The sequence below is a fragment of the Neopelma chrysocephalum genome, unplaced genomic scaffold, assembly GCF_003984885.1.
Source record: "Neopelma chrysocephalum unplaced genomic scaffold, ASM398488v2 Primary Assembly neopelma1_65b, whole genome shotgun sequence".
Taxonomy (NCBI): domain Eukaryota; kingdom Metazoa; phylum Chordata; class Aves; order Passeriformes; family Pipridae; genus Neopelma; species Neopelma chrysocephalum.
In genome coordinates this window covers 797,321-818,376 of record NW_020897723.1, presented here as the reverse complement: position 1 = coordinate 818,376, position 21,056 = coordinate 797,321, and the positions used below count along the sequence as shown (strand labels likewise).

The 21,056-nt window shown below is 44.3% G+C and overlaps 1 protein-coding gene across 2 annotated transcripts in view; it reads left to right on the top strand.

Annotated features, from left to right (window-relative positions):
• The window catches only part of ABAT (4-aminobutyrate aminotransferase), a 52,699-nt gene that overhangs the window by 5,001 nt on the left and 26,642 nt on the right, over positions 1-21,056 (top strand). Inside the window, exons 1-2 of one of the 2 annotated variants that reach the window (XM_027684014.1) lie at positions 9,026-9,219; positions 16,602-16,730. In XM_027684014.1, coding sequence (XP_027539815.1) covers positions 16,661-16,730 — 70 coding nt within the window. In that variant the 5' untranslated portion in view covers positions 9,026-9,219; positions 16,602-16,660. Of the gene's footprint in view, positions 1-9,025; positions 9,220-16,601; positions 16,731-21,056 lie in introns of those variants that run through there. The other variant, XM_027684013.1, reaches the window with a different exon arrangement.

The following is a 21,056-nucleotide window of genomic DNA, read 5'->3' as shown; positions in this document are numbered from 1 at the left end:
TCCTTTCATCTCTTTTGTCATCTGCATGTCACGAGCACCAGATTTTCTCTCCTGAAGCCTTTTGCCTGCCCGCAGTATCAGCGTGATGTACTCTCCCTTTCCACCAGTCCTCCCACACAGCTTTCCAGCCCTTGTGTTTATGGTGTCTCAGATCTATTTCAAGGACTCTTAATCCTACCTGTCAGCTCTAAAAACAAACCCTTTTGTCTAGAAGACCATTATAGCTCTGTGGGAGGCACAGCAGAACATAGACTGGCCTGGTGGGTAAAAGACCTGCTCATGTGGAAAGGGAGACTGGAAGGGGGATAGAATAAACTTAGGGAAGCAGTGAGGAGTGGTGCTGTCCTGCCTGCTGGCAGCTCAGCCTGGAGCACACAGGTTACCTGTGGGTCAGCTGGATGGCTAGAAAGCACTGTGATATGTTTATGGGAAAAGTGGAAAGGTGTTACCAAGGTGTGGATTGCCAGTACAAGGTTTTCCTTCTAGTTGTTTGTTGGGGTATTGGGTTTTTTTCATGGCTTTTTTTTTTCCTCCCCTCCCCTTGTAACCCTGGTTTCATCGCTGGTTTCTCACAGAACAGAACAGTGGGTGCTGGGAGAAGACATAAATTAGTGATGATGTTTTCTTGATGTCCTATTTTTGATGTTTGGCTCAATTTGAAAGTATCCGGCTTCCATCTGTAAACCTCATAACTGGGCAAAGCACAAGGCAGCAAGTTCCTTATGGAAATCTGTACCCCAGCGCTGGATGATTTCATGCTAGCTTTGTAGCCTGTAGTCTTGGTATTAAATCAACCCTTCCTCTTCCTTTTCCTCCCCAGCATATGAACAACCCTACAGACTTTTTCACAAGAGATGTCACCTCTTGCCCTCCCAACAGTTTTCCTTTCTGATGAAGTGACGTGAGAACATAGACTTACAGAGGCCACTGAGGAAAACAGGGAAAAAATTGGTTTGCAGGGAAAGGAAATAATAATATCCCTCATTTTGTAACTCATCAAGCTCAATCTTGATTAAAGACTATGAGCATCACCACAGCATGCCAATTTTGACTGCCTCTTTTAACGAAAGATGGAGTGTGTGGAGGTTCTTGGCAGCATCCCTTGACAGCAAACAACTGAAATCAACTCATATGTTTTGATTGGTCTGGCAGTAATACAAAAATGTGAATAAATAACGTAAATAACATGAAAATTGAGTATTTTATATAAGTTTGGTGTAAGCTATTAGCAGTCATATTTTTTCTGTTTGTATTGTGTTTCCTGCCAATCTGTCTGTCCTCTTCATGTCAGATGTCAAATAATGGGAACCAACCATCTTGTTCCTCTCTGACACCTTTCTTTCCACATCTGTCATGAATGACATATTTTTCACCAGATGCTTGCTTGATACTAGTCTTGTGATGTACACCCAAAAAAATCAGGACACTGGGAGTAGGATGGAGGGAGCAAGTTTGTATTAAAGCATTTTTAACAGCTCTCTGTATAAATCTGATTATATAAACGATGGCCTCAGTGGGAATTGGAGAACGTGGCAGGTTAAAAAGCTGTTAGAAACCAAACTAGACTGCTCTGGCATAACGGGACAGATTTCAGGCATGAGATGCTTCATGGCAACAGGCCAGAGCTTAATCCTGCCACAGGGTGCTGTGGACAGGCTGGAGGCCTTGACTCCTCCATCCTTGACAACTGCATCACTTCAGGAAAAGCTGAGCACAAGGACAGCGATGGTCCCCCATGGCAGGTGTGAGGGATGTGGTTTTCCTCTAGGGACCATCTGCAGGTGTGAGGGATGTGTTTTACCTCTCTGGACTGTGCTGCAGGTGTGAGGGATGTGTTTTACCTCTCTGGACTGTGCTGCAGGTGTGAGGGATGTGTTTTACCTGTATGGACTGTGCTGCAGGGGTGAGGGATGTGTTTTACCTGTATGGACTGTGCTGCCATTCACTGCTGTGTTCTCTCCTCTCAGCTCCAGTATAAAGCAAACCTTGTGTTTTGCTCCACAGCTATTGCTGCAATGCAGCTTCCTGGAGAGAGAAACAGGATTACACAATCAGAGTGTGCTGGTGGAGGTAGCAAAGCAGAGGATATGCTGGGCTCTGATGAACTCCACACTCCTTGTTTTTAGGGCGGTTTTACCAGAATGAGTTACAGGGGTGAAAATCTTCCATTTGTTCCATGGTTTGGGCTCTGGGTGTTGTGAGGGGCTGCTGTATCTGCTCTAACATGATGCTTCTGCCCTTGGTGCTGTGAAAAACAGCTGAAGACAAGCAGAAGAAAAGCTAGTTAGTGTTACAAAGGCAGGGAACAGAGGCAAATGAAGACAATGACAAGCACTGCTAGGGGCTGGATTCAGGACTTTATGGAGCTTTGACTAGGAAGGATTTTACTGATTCCAGCAACAATCTGTGTGTCGCTGTGTGTAGCTGACAAATCTTGTCCTTTTCTTCTTTCAGTAATGAAATCTAAAATTCCAGTTCCTTTTGGCAGTAACAGGAGATCAGTAACTACTTGCTTAATTTCTCATCAGTAATATTCTTTTTTCTTGGCCAAGAAGGTGACTGGAAAACACCTCTTCTGATGTGGGCTGTAAGATTCCTGCTGTTAATTTATTCATAAAAATTGGACCATTACCAGACTGTGTATGAATTTAGAGTTTGTAGTTTTACTTCTCCATAGATTTTGATGTAATGGGACTTTGTTAGATCAAAATGGTAGGACTGATGATGAACTTGGGTTCCATGGGTAGATGATGTTTCAACAGTGAGTCAAGTGTGGTGGCTACTCTGGATGGAGCTCTCCTTCCTCACAGTGCTCAGTTGTTTCCTTTCACTGGCGTACCTCGGTTTCTCTGAGCTCAACTTGTGACTACACTGGACACCGTGAAGGGTTTGGTGATGTTTCTTCTCCAAATTAGGAATCTCTCTAGTGTGTATGGGAGACTGAGCCATGCAGGTGATGGGAGAGCCAGATGAAAGTGGAATTCTTCAGAAAAGAGGCCAAGAAGGTGCGAACCCAAGGTTGGTGGTGTCACACCATACATCATTTCTGGATGCAACACTTGCAGAAAGTGCAATTTATTTATTTATTTTCCAGGAAATAGACAGAGAAAATCAGCTTCCAGAGTGATCTGATAAATGATAGGAAATGGCTCACAGCTCCAATTTTATTGTTCCAAATGGAAAAGAGAGGAGAAAGGGACTGTTTGTTACATCTGGTCAAAATCCACATGCAGCCTTGCATAACTGATCCTCTGCTCTGGCTGGTGAGCAAGATTTGCAGGCTTGCAGCCACATTCTTCTCATCTGTTGCGAAACTCCAACCTCTGATTACCTCTTTCAGCTACTGTCACTAGTTAACAGCAAAGAGGGAAAAGGGGCAGCTTAAGATGATACTGACTCTGTGTTCTAAAGGCTGACAAAACACGTGATGTTGTATCTTCTATAAAGAATTATCTGACCACTGATAAATCCTGCAGTCCAGTTGGTGAAACTGATTTTGGGAAGGAGGAGAAAAATTTGCCGTTTTTCTGAGCCCCTCTGACAGTGCTCTGTGAGAGGTTAAGTACCGGTGAGAGCAGTGCTCGCTGTCCCACTGTGCTGGTGCTGCTCACTTTCATGAGCTACCCTTAGGAAGATAAACATTTCCCACAAGAGGTTTTTGTTAAATAAATAAACAAGCTGTTTAACCTAACTACCAGCTCCTTATTCCGTACTGATTGTGTTCATCCTGGAGTAACTTTGGGAAGCTGCTTAAAATTACACCAGCAATAGACTGTCCTTGATCTTCTTTTACTGCAGCAGCCATTCTTAGTGTTTATTAGTGCCTTTGTGGCAGTATTGTCATTACAGAGGCAGGCTTGTTGACAGTGCCAAAAGGGAGGGTGGCTGCACCCTGCACAGCTTACAGTGAATGCTTTTCTCTGCCCCTGGTCCAGCATTTTTGGGGTATTTGACAGAAAGCACCATTTCCTACCTGTCCCACCATTCTAAGGCTGGTGGTATTGCAGCTGAGTTCTTACTTCACATTCATCTTTACAGCCAAGGAATATTTCTTTGCAGCACCCATGGATGTGCCTTATGGGATATTTGGGGAGCTGCAGGATGTCCAGTGTCCCTCTTGGCTGCTGGAAATGGACAGAGCCAGCACAGAGCTGCTGTGAAATGCTGGTGTAGGAGCTGACGTGTGTGGTGACACGGGTCAGTCATGGTGATATGGGTCAGTGGGTGGTGACACGGATGCTGGCTTTGGATGCTTTTCACAAGGTTTCACAACATGCTTGGAGTGTGCAAGAGAATATTCTGGAATGGGTTCGCTCCCAAATCTTTAGAAGTCAGTTGTTTTCCATTCCTGCTTTTAACGTGTCTCTCATTCCAGTCCAGTGGGCCTTCTCCTTTATTAAATGCAATTAGTGGGTATCTTCTGTGATTCCAGAAGCACCCAGTGTAATATCCTGGGTTTCTGTTCCCACTCTCAATTTGTGCAGCCTCTCTGAGCATCAGTTACACAAGGATTCCCCCAACAGTTTCTTGGTTCCAGGTCCCTCTTTTCTGACTCCAGCAGCTAAGTTGGACTTGCCCAACTCATGGTGGAACTTTTATAAAGATTTGTCCAGATCTAGGAGCCTTCCCAAAACTTGCCAATACTTTTTAACTACCTATTCTCATGGAATCTTCACTCTGATGTGATTCATGGCTTGTATGTACCAGACTGAAGGAACAGCGCTCAGTCTCTTACGTGAGTGTCAGTGTTACCCCGAGAGTGGAGGGTGCAGTAGAGATGTACCTCAAAGAGACTTTACCAATTAGTTTAGCCATTAGCACACTTATTAAGGTCTAATTTATCTCCTCAAATTTGTGTCCGGGTATTTAGTACTTGTGTGAAATGTTATAATTAGTTTTGTCAAACAGGCAATATATAAAAAATAAATAAGTGCAGTTTATGCAGCAGCCTTGTGGATTTTTCCCTAGTGGGTAACTTTCAGGTTTTGGTAACCTTAAGTGTGTCTCCCAGTTACCAGTTTTTCTACCTTGCCTTTAATTCAGGAAAGTGCTTTGGCTCATTCACAACTCTAATTTTTTTGAATGAGCCCAGCAAAGTAAGAGGGACCACTTGAGAAATACATATCTTGCTGAATCAGGTTGGCACTAGTTTCATTCTCCATCTGGAGCCCAAAAATAATTTTCTAAACATACTAGGGAACTTAGTCACAGAGTGTTTTTAACACTGTGTAGGTATCTGTGTTTTCTAAACTGTTTTGAAAGCGGCCCAACTGCTCTTCCTTTTTACCTATTGCCTGAATGAACAGGCAGTAATAGGACTTTTGAATAGTAGAATTTCATAGTAATTGTGCTTGAATCCTGTATCCCTTTCCTTCCTCTTCTGAATGTGAAATTCTCATGTTCAGTGGGAATTAAAGCAGTCGACATTTGAAGGCCAGAGGGGGGTTGATCCCCCTCTCCCTGTGTCAGTGTAAGTTGTTCTGGTTCCTGGTTAGTGAGTGGTGCAGGCACAGTTCAGGTGTGCCCTTGCACACTCACAACCTCTGACTTTTTTAATCAGGCCATCTGCCCACCAAATGAAATCCCTGGAGTCAGTGGTATTGATTGTGGTGAATTCCACTCATGAACTCTGTTCATGAGGCTTTTTACTTCTTTGACAAAGGAAATACTGCTTCTGTACACTGAGTGTAGTGTTATTGGATGTGCTAGGGTAGGAAGCAGTCTTCTGACCAGCCAAAGGTTGGAAAAGCTGCAGTGTGATGGGTTTCCTGCAAAGCTAAGCAATCACAGTTGTCCCTTTTATTTTCTGTTTTGCCCTTCATGGTAATCCTCTTTGGCCAAATATGACTCTTATCCTTCTGCCTCCAAATCATTTGCTCAGATTTTTATAATTAACTTGGGGTCAACATTCTTATAGTCTTACTTTGTTTCCTTCCAATTCAAATATTGAAATATTTTTTAATATATCTTAAACTGAACCTAGTAATTACTGCTCACAGTACCTAAAACTTGATCTGACACTCCAGTTTGTGCTTTATTTTTTCTCCAAACACAACAAGCTCTTAAGAAGGCTGTTGCTTTTTCTCTTCATGCAAGTTTGGGGTCCTGAGACCCTGCTGTTGAGTCTTGTGGCAATTCTGTGTTTTTTGAAGAGGACTAGGACTTGGTGCTGAGTGTCCTGGTGTGCCTTGCCCTCTGCTTTGTGATACTAATGTGTTTTGTTCCCATTTTTTGCAGGAGTATATGACATTTAGGATTTTGACATCTTGTCTCTACCCTGGAGCTGTTATTTCTGGATGCTGAATTCTTCTCAAGTACTGTAGCTGTGTTGCTTTAAATGCTTTGTTTTTCCAAACAAATTCTTTCCAGAGTGTGAGGTGGGGGTTAAGGAGGGCTGTAGAATTGCTTCTGGAGGAATTTGCCATCATTTGCAGTGAAATGCAGCAGTTGGTAACATAGTTACACCTTCCAATATTTTCCATAAAAAGAAAATATCCTTTATATTTATCTTGTGCTTTTACTTGGCCTTGTGGACCAGCCTGGCCAAAACCTGATCCCCATTTTGCCTTGTAGTATCATAATGTATTTCAGAAGGATGCATGTAGTATTGATACAGAAAAATATATCTAACAATGGAAAGTCATGCTTTTGGTTCTGCTGAAGCTGGAGATTATTTTCTACCAGTGAAGGGTTGTGTAGTGGGTCTTCCTTTGAGAGCTGCATATCAGTGCAGAAAGTGTACTTACTGTGGGTGGTTGGCCACATCCTTTCTGATGGCAGACTGATCTCATTACCAATATTCTCTTGATTAATCAAGTGGAAGTCCATGGGGTTTTTTTGTTACAGTCCACAGTTTTGGATGATGTTGCCATATAAATTGTTAGCACTTAGCAGCAAGGAGTACTGTTTAATGAATTTAGCTTCACATCATCTAAAGCAGCACTCAGCAGAGGCACAAGAATTTCTTTGTCATACCTCAGTCTCCCCAGAGTGCATCCTTAGGAGCTGTAATCCTGACTATCCACTGAAGAAGTGTAGTAATAAATCACTGATACAAGGCATTGCTGTTGAATCCAGTGTTTTATAAATGATGAGTGTAAGTACCTACAACTGTTCTCAGTCCTTCTTCCTCTGCTTTGCGATGTGTCCCTGCATTAACCATCTGTTAGTGCACTTTCTGTGGTAGATTAGCTGGTTAACAGGTTCAGTTTAGAGGCAGTTTGTTCTAATGACTGGTAACCAGTACAGGCCAGTTTAAATATGTCATTTGCAGTCAGATTTTAAACTATGAAGAAGGTGAGGGATCAGCTTCAGTCCTTATTTTGAATCAAATCAACAGCCTGTTACTGAGGAGTAGTATGGGATCTGTCTTATAAACAACTGCAATCTGGGCTTCTTTCTTGGCAGTTGCTACTACTGACATGGGATCCCAGGCTGCAGTCCTACAGTGAAGGAGAAGGGTACCAGAACAGGATTAGCCACGTCTGATTCTCTTCCTTGTTGGTGTTAACAGCATTTTCTTAGCAGTTTGTCTGGATGCTCATCAGTTGTCCATTTCAGGTAGAAAAGCTCTGGAGAAGTACATGGTGACTTTAAACCTTGTACTCCTGCAACGGATGTAAAAGGTTCTGTGGACGCTGGCATTGCATGTGTTGGTGTGTAAACTACCTGTGTCAGGTAATGTTCCAGTGGAGAGGCTGCAGGGTGTGTTTGGTCTGCCTGGAACGACTTTCTGTCCCTCCTGGTTCCTGTGTTAGCACAGTAATCAGCACAACATCCACCCCAACCAAACAAATACTGCTGCTGTTAGGGAGAAGGGGAGGAAGAAAGTGTGGTGCTGTAAGAGCAGCACAAACTGGAGACACTCAGTTGCCGAGGTCCTTACCTGCTTCCTGGAGGCATTGCATCTTCTGTCTTTCTGATGTCTGTCCTTGCCTCTGCCTGTCTTAGACCCTTCCTTGTGCCTTCATGACTCTGCTTATGCTGAATCAGGCAGCACAAGTCTGGGGCTTGCTCCAGCTGCTCCCTCATCTTCCCCCTTGCAGCACAGGGGTGCAGGAGCTCCAGTCGCAGCCCCTCAGGCAGGCACCAGACCCTGTGCTTAGGAAAGCATCCTACCCAAATGTCACAACCCACAGCTGGAGCCTGTGGGAGATAGAGCCCAAAGCAGGACCCACAGCTCTGATCTCGTGCCCGGCTCCCTGCGGCAGTGCAGCCCTGCCTGTTGGGGGGCACGGAGCTCCCCCTCCTCTTCTCGAGCCGTTTTAATGCCCTGATTACTGAAGTGGGTAAGTCACCACCTCGCTTGTAATAATTACAGATTTCCGCTGTGATTTTTCACTCGTCGGTTGCCACAGCAACCGTGCAGTGGCTCGGCCGAGACACCGTCACAGGGATTTAAATCTGAAGCAGCTCAGCCTTTTTCTGCGCTCTGGCGCATCTTCCCTCTTGCCCCCCAGCACCATGGCAACCTGGCCATGGATCCCAGCCTCGGCCATGGCACCCCGCGCTCGCTTTCCCTGCGTCCCTGGGCCTGAAGGAAGGCTGCTGGTGTTCCCCGTGGGTGTCTGCGTCTCCCCATTCCCGTCTCCATCAGTGCGCAGCAGGAGGTGGCGTTGGGATGTGCGCTGGTTGTGCTGCCTGCGCGCGACCTGAGGGGAATGAACCAAACCGTGGTTATTTTATGTGTGCCCGCGTGTCACCCCCGGGATATTTACAAACTAGAGTAAAATCAAGGGGTTTAGGGACAAGACGTGTTCTTCAGCTTCCACGATTGTTGAAAACTAAGGAGCCGTTTCAAACGTTAATGCAGTCTGGCTCTGCGTCTCTGGAATATGTTTTCAGAAACCTGCCAAGGAGGCTTTCAGGTGAACTCGCACTCCCAGGGGTCCGGGCTACACCCACATGCCAGAGCCAGATGCTCTCGTTTTGAGGCGAGTCGGGTGCTCCTCTGCGCTGGCTCTGGCTGAGCAGGAGCTGGTTTCATTAACCTTCATTAAGTGGGGCATCCCCCGCAGCTCCGCTGCAGGGCTGCAGCTCCGGGCTCCCTCTGGGTGATGCCCGGCCTCGCTGCCGGCAGTCGCGCTCGGGAGCTGGCAGGAGCGGGCAGCGATGGCATTCCTCACGAGTGGAGCCGACAGCAGCTGAGCTGAGCTGAAGGAAAGGAGGGAGCAGCACTTCCAACCAGGGCTGGCTGCGGGGAGTTTGCATCCAAGTGCTGTAAGTGGCTTTGCCGTGCGCGGTCGGGGTGGGCACAGACTCCGGCCGAGCTCTCTGTCCAGAGGGGAATGTGTGTCTGTACGTGCAGTTGTGTGTGGTGTTACAGTGTCCCTGTCGTGGATAAACATGGGTAGCTATTCCCAGTTTGTTTGCTGGACCCCCATGAGAGAAATCTGCGTGCATCTGCTTCCCTCTGTCCTCAGCTGGAATGGGGGTCACCTTGAGAAACCAGAGCACACTCTCCGGCTTAAGACGTTTCCCTTGGTTTGGTGCAGGCTGCCTCCAAGTGAGCTGTTTTATGCCTTAGGACACAGAAAAATAAATGATGCTTTTATTTGGTGCTGTTTATCTGTTTTCCTAACCTCTGAAGAGACAGCGGTAGGATGCTGAGGAATAAAATCTTACAAGAAATACAACTGAATTTTCTTGGAAACTCCACTTGAGGGTTTTTTGCAATACTTCAGTTTTTTCAAAACTACAGAATGCTTGTGGAGCAACTACTCTGAAAAGCACGGCTGTGCCATAATTTGTTTAACCCTCTGGGAGCTGGGAAGTTTTGGTGTGGGGAAATGTGTGGAAATGAACAGAAATGGTTTGGATATGTTTTTGCCATCTGCATTTAAAATAGCAGATTCAAAATGTGGAGGTTTGAAGTGAAGAGAGGTTCTTATGTGTAGCTCACTGATAAAGTTCACTGAAATATCAAAGTGCAGGTTTTTTCAGGGAAAACTATTAAGAAATTACTTAGAAAAATTTAGAATTTTTCAGCTAACATAAGTCCGTTGTGCTTGGTTTTTTACCAGCATTTATGTACCATTATGCTATTTATGTAGGTATTTTTGGCTTCGCATCTGGAACTTGCCCAATTCCTAGCAGACACTTTTTCAATCCAATTTTTTTCTTTTCCTGAGACAATGTATTTCTTTCACAGGGAAGTCGTAGGCATGTCTCATCCCACTTTACCTGTTCCAATAGTTTTTGAATCATAAATGAGCTGCTCAAAAGTTTAGTGGGTCACCTGAATCCTAGTGTACCACAATCGCAGCATTCCTACCTGTTTATATTCATTGGTTTATGAACCAAGAGTCTTCCCTTGGCCCAATATTTGTTGGAGAGAGGGAAGAGAGGGACAACAGCAGAAAGATTTTTGTTCTTTGGTTGGTTTTGGGGGTTTTTTTTGGTTTAGAAAAAAGAAAAACATATTCATATCCAACCACCAAACCCTGCCTAGGGGACACACGAGGAGGAGAACCTGGACACATGAATGTTGTGACACTTCTTACTGTAAATAAGTTTTAAAACTTGATGGAAGAACTGAAGGTTTGTGTTCTGGCTTTGCTGTTGGCTCAGTGCTGACCTGACTGCAGGTCCCATGAGGCAGGTAGGGATTGCTGTGTTGTGATGGATTCTGGACCATACTAACAAGCTGTAGGTGTGAGGTTTTCTTTGCTAAACAAGTACATGTTGTTTTAGGTTTGTGCTGCAGTGTTCAGAGCAGACTGACTGGAATGCCAGCTGCATGTGGAGTGAGAGAAGGGAGCTATGCAAAAAACCACCAGTTTCTTATGCTTTTGTGTGCAATAATTACTGTTTTGTCAAGACTTGAAGGACAAAACCAGTCTTCCTATTTCTATTCTTCTGAAGACTAGTGGGAGTGTCCAGTTCTGTTGGTGTCAATAAGTAAATAGCCAACCCTGAACAACCGACACTTGAGCTTTACTTGTAACTATGACAACTGTGTCCTTGACAACTTAAGTACAATCATGGAGTTTCCAATTACATCCTGTTCTGCACAAAGCCATTAAGATTATTAGAGGCATAAGCAGCCTGTCAGCTTGTGAAGTGGGTGGTTTTATTTTGCAAAATCTATTTTGGTGGTAGATCCATGTTTCCATTTGCAGGTCCCTGCCGTTGTTTTGTTGCTGGTGTTCCTTGGTGAGCCGTGCTCTGCAATCACAGGCTCACCAGGCTTTTGGTTGACCAAGGTGGGGGAAGAGCAGCTTCTTTCTCTTTTCTGTGTCCTCTTATGAGGGTGGTGCCAGGTGCTGCTCTTCTTGAAGTCTTCTTGAAAAGGGTTTCAGCTCTGGTTTGTGCTGGGTTGGTATAGATACTAGATGGCAAATCTAATGCCAGCCTTATATAAACGCTAGATGTGAATTTTCTTGCAACTCCCTCTTAACAGAACTTTTCTATTCCCATGATGATTTGGAATAGCTTTGGTCTAACTATGACTAGAAATTCCTGGTGTTACTCTTACAAACTTCTCCTGCAAATGCTGTTATGAGCTAATTCAAATTTGTTTCAGAACTATACCTTGGAAAAAAGCCCTGTTGAAGTAAAAGGACCTGTTATATTTCATTATGTGCACTCAGGCTTTCATAACTGTATAGTCTATACTGAACTCTTAACTCTGCTCCTGGGACCAAGTGAATTGCAGGCAGGCCTCTTTATTTACGTTGTTGTTTACTACATTTAACTGGCTAAAGCAGTAAGTCAGGATTTCTGACGTCACCCTGTGCTCTGTCAATAACAACTGGTGAACTCATTCAATTTTTTTCCTGCTTTGATCTGTTGGATGTGGACATTCCCCATCTCCCCAAGCGGGGTGGAGTGGTGCATTTTCAAGCAGTCAGTGCTGCGTACGTTGGATCTTTTTGTGCAGGTACCATGATGACATTACATTGCCCCATTCTTCCTCAGATGCAGTCTAAGGAGGGACATGGTTATGTTTAATGCATCACAGCCTAGACCATCTTCCACCTCACTCATATTTCTCTGTGAAATTACGGGGCTGTTTCAGACTCTGGGATCTCCTTGAGCTGGTTTTAGAAGTAAAATACTTGAACTCCATCACCTGAGTCATTAAAGTTGCTTGTTCATGGACACTGCAAAGCAGGAGACTTGCCCCCCTTTAACAATTCCAGCGCAGATATCTGAGTACTGCCAGACTTTTCAACATTGTCCTTTTGTTTTAGTCACGGGAACCACAGCTGACTTGATCTCTCATTTTGCAGTTTCTTCCACTGTTAAAAGACAGATGCAGAAAGTGCAGTGTCAAAGCACGCTGAGCTGTGAACTGAAGAGCCTTCTCACCTCTTCGAGAGACACCCTCCATGCAAACTGTGTGTGCCAGCTCACCTCGGGGATGCCAGGGCAGGCTGGGTGTGGAAAGGGTGGGTTTGCATTCAGGCACAGTGCTGGTGCTGCCCTGGGCCCCCGAGAGAGGGGACGTGTCCACCACCACTGTGGGACAGCAGAGCTCCAGGACAGGGGCTGCTGCAGCCCCTGCACCCTCCTGCAGCCCTTGCACAGCTCACAACGCCTGCAAGCCTTGTGCTGGTTCACATCCAGGTGGATCCAAGCAAACAGGACTAGGAGAGAGTAAGATATGTTTTAAATTTCACAACAATTAACGCATAGCATAAGGATACCCTCGCTGTGTATCCTAGAAAAGCCAAGCAAAGGAAAACGGTAGAAAAAGGAAGGAATTTGTTTTTAGCTCCCTGCTCCCCAAACCCACTTTGTGAAGCCTTGTGCAGTAATTGCCCTGTGCAGCCTGTGCTGCTGTTTCCAAACGGCTTGATTGTTCCTGGTAAATGGGTTTGGAGCAGCTGAGGAACAGATGAACGTGCCCCCATGAATTTCAAACAGGCTTCTGTGTCTTTGGCATGAGTTTCAAGAAAGAGACACAAAGCTGCAGAGCTGACTTCTCCTCCCTGCCTCGCCCTGTCTCCTTTTACCTTTACCTTTGCATCTGTCCATGTCTCTGTTTGCCTTTACCTTTGCATCCATCCAAGAATCCTTTCCCAGGCAGGTCTCTGCAAGCTGCAGCCTGGAACACGGATGTCATGCTGCATTAGCTTCTCTTCTAGAGAGCGAGATTGCTGTGCAAACTCCTAGTTTGTGTATTTTCACTCTTGTATCTGGATCAAACCCCTCTTTTTTTTAATTTTTCCAGCGTTTCCCCCCAAGAAACACAATCTTGTTCACCCACAGAAACAATGCATCTTTATACGTTCACAGTAGGCTGCTGCTGCTGCTAACTGTTGTTCCTAGAACTAGCTTTATCTGGCAGAAATAATCACTCGGTACAGAAATTTAACAGCTGCTGTTTAAAAAAAATATATCCAGTTCCACAGTGTGCATTTAAAAAATCCACGTATCCTTATGTTTCACGTGCTTGATAAACTGGACTGAGCTTCCTCTCTGAAAATAATTCTTTTTGCTAGAAGAATGTGACTGTGACTTAAACTGTGTTTGCCAGTGAATGTGTTTATGTAATGCAAAATTACATACAAAATATATGCAAATACATTTGGAAAATTAAGGTATTGAGCATTCACATCAGAATAGCTGCTCTGTACAGTCATCTGTACCAATGGCCTTCTCCAGCTCAGACAGCTGCCATTAGAGAAAAAATATTTAGAGAAGACTTAGGAATATTTTTTTTGAAGGGTCTCACTTCTTTGAGGTCCTTCACACCCCGTTTACAGTCCGATATGTGGAGTTGGTGGCTGTATTTTGCCTGGATGTTACGGGATCTGGAGCTGCCCGCAGTGGCTCTGGAGCAGCTGGAGCGTGGCATTGCTGCAGTTTTGACACGTGCAGAGCTGATTTCTGCTGGCTTGCAAACTGTGCCTCTGCTGCTTGCAGTGCTGGAACAGGCTGGGCCGGTGGGAATTGATCAGGAGATGGGCTATGGAGGCAAAATTCAATTGGTTATTGTGATAACCAAATAATGCATGCTTAGACAAAGATACCAATCACATCAGCTGTGATCCCATGTGAGAGTTTGTGTGCTTAATGGAGATGGAAAAGATGCTGGGTTTAGTTATACTCACATGTGATATTACATGATTTATTCTGACTCTGGACTAGAAAACGGTAAAACTTTTTATATAACAACTGTCAAGGAAAATTAGGGCTCAGCTACCTCTTGCAATAATTTTTTTTCCTGTAAGTGTTTCAGAAAGCCAGTATCATTTCCAATTATATTTTTCAGCCTCTAATGAATACTGTAGTGTAACTATTAAAGAATTTAAGATAAACAGGAAATATAAATAAAAGATAAATAACATACTGGGAGTAAAGACATGGGCATGGCTCACCTGGGGAAGGAAGAGGAGGTACTGCTGAAGGGAAATCTGGACACTGGTGGGCACAACCGTGTAGAGTGACTGGTAGAATTGTTTGATTTGTTAGTGAAGAGGCATCTCATCATTGTGAAAAGGAAGGTTGGGCAGTGTGGGCAGCAAAACCCCCAGGAGAGATGACTGAAGGGGATGAGAACAACGAAGTGGGTTGCTAAGTACATTTGCACTGCTCCTTTTGTGAGCTGTGTTCGTTAGATTTTAACAGGCTCCTAAAGACTCTTAAAAAGTCATACTTTGAAGAACAAACTTAAGGAGGGAATTGGAGATTGCAGTACAGACCAGATAAATAGCTCTGAACAGAGGACATCAATCAAGGTGGTTAATTGTTGTGAGAGGGGCTGGGCTGATTCACTCTCTAACAACTTTTTCTTACTTAGACTGGCATTTGGGTTTTGCTAGAGGATGGTCATTAGATAAAAAATCTGTGGTGTTGGGGTATTTCTTCACATGTTTATTTTGCAAAAGTTAGCACAACTAAAGAAGCTGAGAGACAAAAAATAATGAAAGAATTAAATTAATTGTCTTACAAGTGAAGTTACTCTTTTCTGAAAAAAATTATCTAGTACCCTCTATACTTCTGACCCAAAGCCTGAGGAAGCTAATCCAGCTTTTCCAGCGTGTGCACAAGTGTTGTGCAAGTGTATACTTGCCTTGGCACGTTTCAAAATACCTTGAATTTTAACTTGAACTCAGAGCAAACTAAGTGAAACCAAGTGCTACGTCAATTGTCTGGAAAGGCACGGGGAGTTGTTTTTGTACCTAAGTATTAATAGGTCCCTAAATTTAGGTAGGCAAGAAGTTTTTTGTTTTCTTTTATCTATTTTTAAAGAAGCTCAAATGTGAAGGAGAACAAATAGTATCTTGCCTAAATATAGTACAGAAATTAAATTTCTGATATTTTAGTGCTGGGTAAGAGATACTTCCTATCACGGTAGCATTAGATCAGCTGCTTCCCTATATCTAGTCATGAACATCTGCTGGCATTTTTATTGATGGCCTAGAACTGATGTAAGCTCCAAAACTCTCTGAGTGTATTTGTTAAATAGAGTTCTTTCCAGGAGGTTTGTGGATAATAGTGACATTTTGTTTGGACTGCAGGCCTCGGTCCACTGCTGCTGGATGGTCTGCACCCACTGGGGGCAGGGGGACACCCAGCAAGGTGAAAATGCTGGGCAGAGGGCTCTAGTGTCCTGCTTAGAACACAGGGGGCCATGCTGATAAGTGTGGAGTTTGAATTTAACCTGTATCCTGGATAATAATTCAATGACCTGTTTATTTATGACTTCCAGCCAGACTTCCTGCAGAGGTGATCCAAAGTGTAAAAGGAGTTGTGTTGCCATTCATGCTACTTGATTTTCCGAGGTCATTTATATGTAACTAGCTGAGGTAGGATCACAGAACTGTTGAGGTTGAGGGGTCATCTGGTCCAGCCCTCTGCTCAAGCAGCAACACCTCAAGCAGGCTGCTCTGGACCATGTCCAGTTGGGCTGTGAATATCTCCAAGTGTGGTGATTCCACGCCCTCTCTGGGCGACCTGTCCAGGGTTTTCCTGTGTTTAGATGGAGCTCACAGTGTTTCAGTTTGTGCCCATTGCCTCTTATCCTGTCACTGGACACCACTGAGAAGAGCCTGGCTCCTTCTCTACTCCCTCCCACCAGGAGTTTGTTACACATTGATGGGATGTGACCTGAGCCTCCCTCAGGCTGCACAATCCCAGCTCTCACAGTCTTTCTTCACAGAGACGTGATTAATTGGTACAAACTGGTTTTTCAGGGGATTGATTTTCTTTTATTTCCTAATGCTTGTCCTGCTGTCTTTCGTATTAGATGAGATTTTTCTCATAAACTTAAATCAAATGGAAAAACCAGCTCTGGCTTGAGAGACTGGCTGGAAACAATTTTTTAAAAGTTCAATGCAGTCTACATACATAGAGAAAACAGAGAGGAAGAGCAAGGGAAAATAGGTACTGATCTTTACCCCCTGGCCCTGCTAAAGCTGGGAGATACAGCTTTAGCCTAGAAGTCATTTGCCTCAGCAAGACCAAGCCAAGCATCAGACTTGGGGCTCAATCCTGAGACTGCTCTGAATGTCAGCATTAATCCATCACAGCATGCTCTGAGTGTCTTTGGACTGAAGTTAGTGAAAGAGGGAATTGAAATGAGTAGCACAGTAATAATGGCTGCATCCATAAGCACATGAATAAGTGTTTTGGTTTTCTTTTTATTTTAGAACATCAACTGGAAAGAAATCTCCCAAAATTGAGTCTTTTTGAGTAAAGAAAAGATAAAATGGCGTCGATGTTGCTTAGTCGACAGCTGACCTGTTGCCTGCAGCAAAACTCCAGACTGCTTGTATTTGGTAAGTGTTTGTATTTTCCTGGTTTGTGTTTGGTAAATATTCACTTTCGCTGGTGGAGAAAATTCCAGTTTGAATATTGCTGGGATTTGTCCGTTGGTGTTGAGTCTGTCAAAACTTGAATATGATGTTCTGCATCTCAGATAATGATGCAGTTGTAGTCCAAAGTGGATCACAAAGGTGATGTGGATTTGTTTGATTTTTTTTTCATTCCGCAAACAAGAACTTATTAAGTTAATAATTTGCACTGTAAACCTGCTAATTGAAGTAAAGCTCTTCAGCCTTTGGAACTCTGTTTTTACTTTGTGACGCTATGTGGTGAAACAATTATCCATCAAAATGAGCTGGTTTTTTCTTTGTGCTGTGTAGCATGACCCTGCCTGTCTTCCCTTGTGGAGAGGTTTTATGTGACTGGCATGAAGAGGTGGCCCTCACTGGGGTTGTGTGTGTCTGCCTGGAGTGAGCTCTAGTGTGAAACAAAATCCTGCCAACACAGCATCAAACTACTTTCTGTGAAGTGAACAGCAAGTTCTTGCTTGGCCTCCCTCGTATTTTAGTGTGGGTATGTGTATATGAAACCTGCAATCTCTGTAAAATAGATATAAAAACTGAATTTCTGTTGACTTTGTTGGACAAAGCTGTGTGAAGTCTTAAGATCTGGCAGACATTTCATGTGCTGTTACACTGAATACAGAATGGCTGAATGGCTTTTCCTGTGCCCAAGTAAATAGTAGTGTTTCTCTAGTCCTCCCTCTCTACTTCTGCAGTGCTATTGTGCTCCTTCTGCCACTGCCAGGAAAGCACACCCTTCCATTTGCTCAGAAACTTAAACATCATTGATTTCCTTTCAAATAACACACTTTGGGGAGCAACTGACCTTTGGCTAAAGAACACGAAGTCTGGTCTTGTCACTATTAGAAAATATTAGGTCAGTGTATCAGTGCAGGATGCGCTTCTATTCCTGGGAGTGACGCACTGATCACCCACCCTGGGCAGGAGCAGGGATGGTTTGGTCGATTGTGGGCAATGGAAAGTGCTTGCAGCAACCAGGCCTTGTTAGTTGTCAGTCCTCTGAGCTAATCTGTCATCTCAGAATCACTTCAAGCATCACTTAATGCTCCCTGTCCCTCCCAGTGTCTTGCACGCTTCTGTGCTGCTTCCCAAGCACAGACGGGAGGTCAGTGGAGGGCAGATGCACCAACTCTCTCTTCCTTTCTCACTGTTGCAATGAGGGGGTGTAAGATCTTCAAGAAGAAAGGAAAGCAACTCCAGGCTTCATTAATTTGTCCTTGCTTTCAGGAAACTTCTAAGTGGGAAAGCCTGCTAAAATACTGAAGCAAAGAGTAGGGGGCCTTGGCTGCAGACTGTGTAACAGACCTGTGGCCTTTGGGACCGAATGCTTTGTGTGTGTGACCAGAGATTAGGAAAGATGGAGCAAGAGAACCCCTCACCAGAAGGAACTGTGTCCTGTGAGATTCCTGGCTGACAGAATAGGCACGAGGCTCTGACTCCTGTAGCAAAAACTTGAGGCTGTTTTCCTGGTGGTCCCCAGCTAAGGTTGCAGTGCCCCTGGGCTCTGCTGGCTTTTACGGAAGTGCAGAGGGTGTGACATCCAGGAGCTCTCTACTCCAGAGTGCTCGCCTCCAAGGTATTTTGAGCACTCAAGTTTAGTGCTTTACAGACTAAAAAAGAGATTTGTACATTACTCCCACAAAAATCCTGCGGTGCCATTTGGACTGATCTTTTTTGTGTGTGTGTGGGTACTGAAATGACAGGGTTTGCAAAGGGGCGATGGATATGGAGAGGAGGAGGGAATAGATTGCCTCTTGGTAGAAGTCTTTGTGTCTGCAGGCTGTCATGTTTTTAGTTGTGTGTGCATTAAGCAAATAATCCTGTTCATCTTGAATCTACAGTAAATTTATTGACACAAAGAGGATTTTTCATCCTTGACTGTTTCTCTGGTTGGAGAATCTTTTTTACTTAACCATTGCTTGTAGTGTTTTCATTACTCACATCATGCTAACCCCTGCCAAGCAAACTGGAAAGGGGAAAATGGAAATCATTTAAGTTGATCAAAATGCAAAAGCTGAGCAAAACATATGAAAGTAATATGCAGCTTAACTCTTACCAAAAATGTGCAGCCTATAAGTATTTGGAGTCCTTATGCCTTCCTTAAAACTAAACCTTAATCAGGTATGGCTTTGTTTTCCTTTCCTTATCTGTTTGATCTGCTCGATAGTTTGCCCTCGAAGATAAGGTTCACTCGAATTTGAAGGGTGCAGAATGACAACAGAATGAGTAACCAGCCTAATCTTTTTTTTACAAAGACTCTTGCATAGTGCTGTCTATGGGTGTCAGCCAGTCAGATCTGGGAGAGGTGGTTGATGATGGAGAAATGCCGATGTACCTGGGCATTACATCTTAACTGAATTGGGTTGGGTTGCTCCTGTCAGCCTGGAGTGCTGCAAGTTGATCAAAAGTGGTAGTGTGAATTTATTTATTCCCTTTGTGCCAGCTCGGGTTTTATCAGCTGGGCCACTGTAGCAGGAAAGCTGTTCTGGTTCCATGCTTTGGAGGCAGATGAAGATGCAGTTGGTTGTTGGCTGGTAAGGCAGTACCAAAGCTATGAGGACAGGCTGGGACTCCAGAGATCTAGTTCAGTCTCCTGTGATTACTCAAAGAGATTGAATTTATCTTTGAATCTTGCACTGGAAAGCATGCCAAAAGGTCAGGCTGCTGCCTGAAGGTAGCATCAGTTTGCATTAGTGCACACCCATGCCCTTCTAGGATGCTGATCTGTTCTGCAGCTTCTGCAGCCCCCCCAGGCAATCTCCATACTGCTGAGCTGACCTTACCTTTAAAACTTTTCTCTAATATTTAGTCTAAGTTTCAAAACGGGGAAAAAAATCAAATCTTTACTATTTGTCCTGCCCTCAAAGGACCTGGAGGGTGGAATGTTTATTTTTCTTGGCAGCAGCCTTTTACGTATTTGACAGCTATTACCTCCCCCAAGATCTCATACTTCTCTCTCAGCTGGTCTAAATACTGTTCCAGTCCTTCCTTGTAGGTCCAGTTTTTCTCCTCCAGATTCCCTGCACTCTGCCCTAAGTGGACTAGCACTTGTTGAGGCTGTACCTTGCCTATCTCAGCCTGTTTCCTGTCTCTCTGCAGAGGATAATAATATTTATCACACAGGTGTGCTGCAGTAAAGTCTGACAGATGCTCATATTAGTTATTGACTTGTCCCCAGCACAGTTATCACAAAGAGGCAGGAAAGCCATGAGAAGGATTTATTCTCAGTCCCAGTATTAATCCTTGCTAAGACTTTTTACTTTTTTTTTTGTTCAGTCTGTACATTAGGAACCTCCCTAGGAAATCAGAGAGAACAGCCTGGATTTGTGTGAGGGTGTGTGGGAGAAGCAGGGAACAGTCCCCTTCCCTGGATTGTAGAGGTGACCTTCAGCTTCTGCCCTGGGAACTGGCCCTTGGTGACTCTGGAGTGCAACCTCCCCTGCTGGACTGAGGAACCTTTGCTTCTCTGTCTGATCAAATGCTTTCACAAAAAGATGAGATATATAAAAATGTTCATATGAAAACCTGTTGCTGAAAGGAGGCTCTGCTACAAGTTAGAGTCCAAGTTTGGACCTCAGTTCTGAGTTCCTTGAGTAAATGTGAGGCCTTTGATGTTCCTGTCTAGTTTTCGTGTTCCTTCTGTGCCACAAAGGGTGGCTGTGGAAGTGCTGGCTGTTTTTCCCCCTGGGTGTTCCTTGTGGTTGTTCATCTCCAGAGGTGTCCTGATGAGCTCTCATAGCTGTTACTCTGGCCTGTTGTGCTGTGTAAAAGGAAGGATATTATGACTGGTTCAAATCACAGGAACTGCAAGGAGACCAGCAGTTGGATGCTCCTGTAATTCTGCTGAGAAGCTGATTTGGGATTATGCTGTGATGGGGAGGGGGAACTGTTCTTGCTCTTTCTTAACAGGAACTTCCACTTCTTTACAGCCTGTGTAGTATTGCATTTTTTTCTTCATTTTTGGAGAACCCTGTTCCAATAAAATCTTCAGTGTGTATGTGGGAGTACTGAAACACAGACAATCTCCTGTGGAAGAGCTTCTGATCTTACAGCGTAAGCACTCTGTAAATAGCAATCTCAGTTTTCACAGTGTTATGCAATAGCAATGCTCATTTCCCAAACATCTCTAGCTAGTCTGGCCTTTTGCCATTCCCTTTCAAGATCTGTTAGTAACAGATTCTGCTTGTAACACCTAAAAGAGGACTCGGGGGAAATCACAGTCCTCCTACTTTTGGCTGTCAGGGCCTCCATGCTCTA